The sequence below is a fragment of the Malurus melanocephalus genome, unplaced genomic scaffold, assembly GCF_030028575.1.
Source record: "Malurus melanocephalus ecotype Western Australia unplaced genomic scaffold, MMel_1.1 scaffold_86, whole genome shotgun sequence".
Lineage (NCBI taxonomy): Eukaryota > Metazoa > Chordata > Aves > Passeriformes > Maluridae > Malurus > Malurus melanocephalus.
In genome coordinates this window covers 938,085-943,411 of record NW_026623318.1, presented here as the reverse complement: position 1 = coordinate 943,411, position 5,327 = coordinate 938,085, and the positions used below count along the sequence as shown (strand labels likewise).

The following is a 5,327-nucleotide window of genomic DNA, read 5'->3' as shown; positions in this document are numbered from 1 at the left end:
GGATGGCAGGGGGATGGATGGCAATGGGATGGATGGCGGCGGGATAGAACAGCAGTAGGATGGATGGCAGCGGGATGGATGGCAGTGGGTGGGATGGCAGCAGGTAGATGGTGGTGGGATGGAATAGCAGTGGGATGGATGGCAGTGGGATAGAACAGCACTAGGATGGAATGGCTGCATACCAGGCTTCCCCTCGTGTCCCTGAGGCCTAAAGTGAGCCGGGGTTTTTGTTTGGTGAGAGCAGCCATCCCAGGGACGCATGGCCAGCACACCCTGAGGAAAGGCCCATGGGAAGGTCCAACATGTCACCCTGTGCTGGACTGTGAGCCAGGCCTAAATACCCTCCCAGGAAGAGCAGCCACACTTTCCCAAGAAGCAGCAGCTGATGGGTGCAGATGTGTCAAAGCCATGGCCTTTCTCTGTGTCACTGAAGTGGGGAGATTCCTCTCTATAGGCTCAGCCCCCCCATCCCAGCCAGCATCGCCGCAGCTCCTGCTCAGCCCCACCAGCYGGGCCCTGCGCCCTGGCAGAGGCAGTGGCTCTCGGACAAGGTCAGCTCCAGCCCCACTGGTGGCTTGGCTGGTTTCCTTCACAAAACCATGAGCAGACCACAAGACCCATGAGACAGAGCTGAGGCCCTCAAGAGCCCAACTCTCTCCATCTTGGTTTGTGCTACACCACCACAAAGCCGTCGGAGGAGGGAACCCACCATTCCCAACCTCTCACCTCCCTGCTCTCCCATCCCCATCCTCACAGCACCTCTGTAGGACCCYGTCTGTATCTGCCACCCAGCTGGCAGAACCCTACACATGACACACTCTGTGCCATCATCTCATCTCTCCACTCCATCACCTAATCCTCCCCTTCTCTCCTGGCAGCTCACACACCATGGAGYTCCAGCCACATTCCTCCTGTCCTGGGGAACTGCCCTGAGCGACCTCACACTCCTGTTGTAACCATCCACTCCTTCACACCTGACACACCCCACAAACATCCTGCCCTCTRCCACAGTGGGATTTTGGGAGCGGGGCTCACTGCTGCTCCCACAGAACTGCCTGAGACACGCCTTCCCTTGGTCTCTGTGGGTAACCAGGGCCTTTCCCACACACAGAGGACTGGGCTCACTCCACTCCGGAGTGGAACAGGAGCCCTCAGAAACCAYGTTCTGTGTGCACCACACATGAGCTGCCTCCTCCTCCCAGCCCGAGGCCTGAGTGGAGCCACTCTTAAAACTGCTGTAGCCAGAAACTTTCCTTMTGGTGCTGGCTCTGGGGGGATTTAAATCCTCCTGTCCATCTAACTCATTCCCCATCTTTTCCTAACCCACTCCAGCCCCCTGGGGCATGTCCTATCGCCCCTGACATGCCACATGTGCAGAGTCACGTCCCGAGTGTCTCACCTGTGCAGCTCCCGTGGTGGACAATGACCCTCTGGATCTCGTTGAAGTCGGCACCGTACTCGGATGAGTCGCCCAGGCTGGTTCCCGGGAGTTCCCTCGGCGGGGACACGGAGCCGTAGGGGCTCTCACAGGGCGCCTCCTCATCCGGGCTCTGGAAGCTCCCCTCGGACTGCCCTGACATCCCGTGCAGCTCGGGGTTCTCGGGGCTGTCTTCGGGAAGGAGCTCCTCCGTTTTGATCACAACTCTTATTCCAGCTGCATCAATGAGAGATTCCCACCCACCATCACTCCCAGGAGCCAGGATGAAGGCACTGCTCCCAGCAATCCCTGCTGGCTCCAGCTGCTGATCCCACACAAGGGTTTCACCCTCTCAGCCTCTTCTGCTCTCCCTTCAGCCCCTGCCCTTCACCCATCCCTGCCAYGCTCCCACCTCCAGCCCGGGACCCTCTGCAGGCAAAGGGGCCTCAGTGCCCCAGCTCAGCATCCCTCAGCCACCCCACAATCCCCAGCTGCAGAGCCTCACTGGCCCATGATTTTCCTCTTCCAATTGGCCTTAACTGAATTTCAAATCCTTGTGATGAAGAGCACAGGCAGAGGGTCAGACCAACCCCACATCCAAAGCCTGGAATCAGGGATGACCAGTGGAGATGACACCATCTCTTGTAGGCCAACACCTTATCAGCCCCCTTATCCCAGAGCAGGAATTGCTCTGGGACTTGGGGTCACTGATGCCCCATTCCCAGCGGAACCTTGAAGAAACTCCTCAGCATCYTGTCTCCCTGCACACAGGATGGGAGTAGGCTTCCCAAGGATATTCCCAAGGATAAACCCAGGCACCATCCATGCAAGGAGAGRGTAGAGTGGATTTTCTGGGTGGATGGGCTTTCCCAATGGGACCCGATTCTCCTTCCTTGCTGGGCACATCGGCTCCCTGAGGACCTGCTCTGGTTGCAGATGCTTCCCTTGCTGGGAAGGGCTCCCAGTGCCCAACTCTCCAGGCTCCGCTTGCCCTGGTTTCTATGTTGAGCTGTACCTGGACATCAAATCTCTAATCAGCCAAACTCATCCCATTCCCAGGCAAGGCTTCTCCTGATAAACCCCACCAGCCACGGCTCCCAGCAACACCCACGGCAGCCTTGGGATGAGCAGCTCCTGAGAACACAAGCCAGGGCTGCCCTTGTGTCCAGGGGCTGTCTCACCTGCTGTGGCATCAGTAATGATCTCGCTCTCCTCCAGGTCCTGCTCGTTCCTGCCCCGCGATTCCTCCCCTTGCTCRATCTGAGACAGAACACCGGGTTTGGAAATTGCATAGTCTGTTGAGAGACAGAGGGGTGGAGGGAGAGAGGGATTACAGCACTGGGAATCGAATAATGGCTTCCACCTCTTCCCAGCATGTGGGGGGATACGTGAGGACACTCAGGAACAGCCACGGGTGCTGCTGGCAGAGGGGATTCAGAGGCAGGAGCCGAGGTGCCACACACAGAGAAACTACCTTAAAGAAGAAACCCCACCCCTGTGTTTTTCTGGTGGGGTTTTAGAACTACTCAGACAAACCCTGGCTCCCCCAAAGCCATTTCATCAGCTCCCAGCAGAATTGGGATTTCTCCTGAACCTCCATAGGAAATGACCTAAAACATGGATCACATCAGACAATCTTTCCCTTCACAAAATCCTCTAAAGGGGGGCATGAGATAGTACCCCATCACTGYAGACCCAGAAGATGGAGGGAAGCCTCCCAACAGCCATTGGGACAGAGATGTTTCTCACCACGTAACTGCAGCTTGAAGAGGTTTGGGAGGTCTCCAGCCCACCTGCCCACAGGCACCCCCCATCCAGCCAGAACACCACCAGAGCACGAGCTGGAATGAATCCGGACTAGAAACATCCTCCTGTGTTTTTAAGTCTTTAAAATGAAAGATTTGGGTCTCATCCAAAGGGATGTCCGAGGAGGAGCTGGAAGGAGTCCCCTGTCCCACAGCAGGTGAGGACACCCCGTATTTACCCAGGGAGATCAGAGACTCGTAGTTCCCCTTCATCACATTCTTGTACAGCTCCTTTTGCCACTCCTCCAGCTTCTCCCACTCCTTGTTATTGAAATAGACGGACACATCATCAAAGGTCACCGGCACCTGCAATTCCAACAGCGGCTTCAGGCAGGAGCCTGGACACAGCCAGGCTYCAGCTCCCAATGAGCTGCTTTTTATATTTATAACAACTCCTGGGCAGATACTGTTATGGGAATAAAGGATTCAGCCAAATGGATGGACCCTAATGAGGAATCCAGACCGGGATTTCCCCAAAGGACCCTGAGCTCCTCCTCTCGGTCCCTGCTCCCTGCAGGGCGATCTGGCATGGGAGAGAAAACACAGGAGCTGGGCTGGACTCATCCCTATTGATGAGCTGACGTAACCCCCGGATTCAATTACCCCAGAACTCCAGGGAAAACTCTACCCAGGCCCACAGGGCTCCCCATTATTCCTAGCTTGGAACCGTGTGCCCACCGGCTGCAGCTTCCTAGCTTGTTTGCCAAGGAATAATTCCTAAGGATAAATTCAGGATGTGCAAACTGTGCTGTGTTGGAGTGGAGCTCTTCAGAAGGAAGCACAGTGCTCTGGTTCTGCCCCCCAACTGCACTAATGGAGTATCAGGGTGTGAACCCCCCTTTTCCCAATCTTCTCAGCTCTCTCCAGAGACATTCCCTTTCCCATGTCCTACATGATTTCATCTGCACGCTTTCTTTTAGTGGGAAAATTGTGAAATCCAAGTACGAATGAATATTGATGGTGGGCTCTTTCCAGAGCTCAGCTAAGCGCAGGGAGCTCATCTGCCCTCCCTGAATCCCAGAGCTATCCCCTGCCCTGCGGCAGCAGCTCCCACTTGCTCCTTCTCCGGCCTAGGAGACTCTGCAGCACCAAGGTGGTCAAAACGAAAGAACCACAAAATCTGCAGGGTTTTTTCAAATGATGGCAAAAAAAAAAAGAACAAAAAGAGAGTCAATGGCCCTGAGGCTGTGCAGYGCAATGGAGCAGAACTGAAACCTCTGGCCTGAGTACCAGGATGTCCTCCCAGGACCGTGTCCCACCATATTTTAGTGGCAGAGGGGGATGAACTGGGAAGCTGCAATGGGCAGCTGCAACGGTGAGCGACTCACCTGCACGGGGGCTGTCCCTGCTCACCCACCCCGGCCCTGCCCTCCAGGTGCATTTCGGGGGCAGTGTCCGGCTCCTGCACCCCAGCACACCCGTTACCTTGGGGACTTCCCCCTTCCTGCCGGGGGGCAGCCGCAGGATCCAGAAGTTCCTGTTCTTCAGCAGGTTCTCCATGTTCTCCAGGCGCCGCTGGAGCAGCCCATACTCCTGGATGAGGGTACCCAGCGCTGCACACTTGCTCTCCAGCTGGTTCCCCAGCTCCGCCGCTGTCTTTTCACAGTCGATCAGCTTCTTCTCTGCCATCCCCGTCCGACCCTCCAGGTCGAGCAAACGGGTGGAGTGGGAATCCACCTTCCGCTCCACCGCCTGCACGGCCGCCACCACGGTCAGGGACAGCTCTGCCGTCTGCGTCTCCCGCTCCGAGGTGCGCTCGGGGCCGGCTGCTGGCCGGAGGGGCGAGGGGCAGCGCGGCGGCCGCACCGGCTCCGGCGCCTGCGGACACAAGGGCCCGGGGTCAGGGCGGGGGTATCCCCCCRGGGGAGTGGCGACTCTCCCGAGATGATAGAGACCTCCCCCCGGGGTGACAGATCCCTCTCCGGGGCAGTGGGGACACCCCCGGGGCGGTGGGGACCCCGCGGGGGGGCCGCTGCAGGGCCCAGCGCTCCCAGGGGCGGCGGGGACGTCCCCGTGTCCCCACTAAGCCGCTTACACCGGCCCCGTGCCGGTCCCACGGGACGGGCAGGACCCGCCGCGGAGGGGGCGGGGGGGAGGTGACAGCG

The 5,327-nt window shown here is 58.0% G+C and overlaps 1 protein-coding gene across 1 annotated transcript in view; it reads right to left on the bottom strand.

Moving 5' to 3' along the window:
• Window positions 1-5,327, bottom strand: part of LOC130574631 (uncharacterized) — a 31,722-nt gene that overhangs the window by 2,369 nt on the left and 24,026 nt on the right. The window contains exons 20-23 of the mRNA XM_057367965.1: window positions 4,648-5,244; window positions 3,402-3,528; window positions 2,599-2,712; window positions 1,400-1,654 (exon numbers count right to left, since the gene is read on the bottom strand). Of these exons, the coding sequence (XP_057223948.1) occupies window positions 1,400-1,654; window positions 2,599-2,712; window positions 3,402-3,528; window positions 4,648-5,244 (1,093 nt within the window). The remainder of the gene's footprint in view (window positions 1-1,399; window positions 1,655-2,598; window positions 2,713-3,401; window positions 3,529-4,647; window positions 5,245-5,327) is intronic.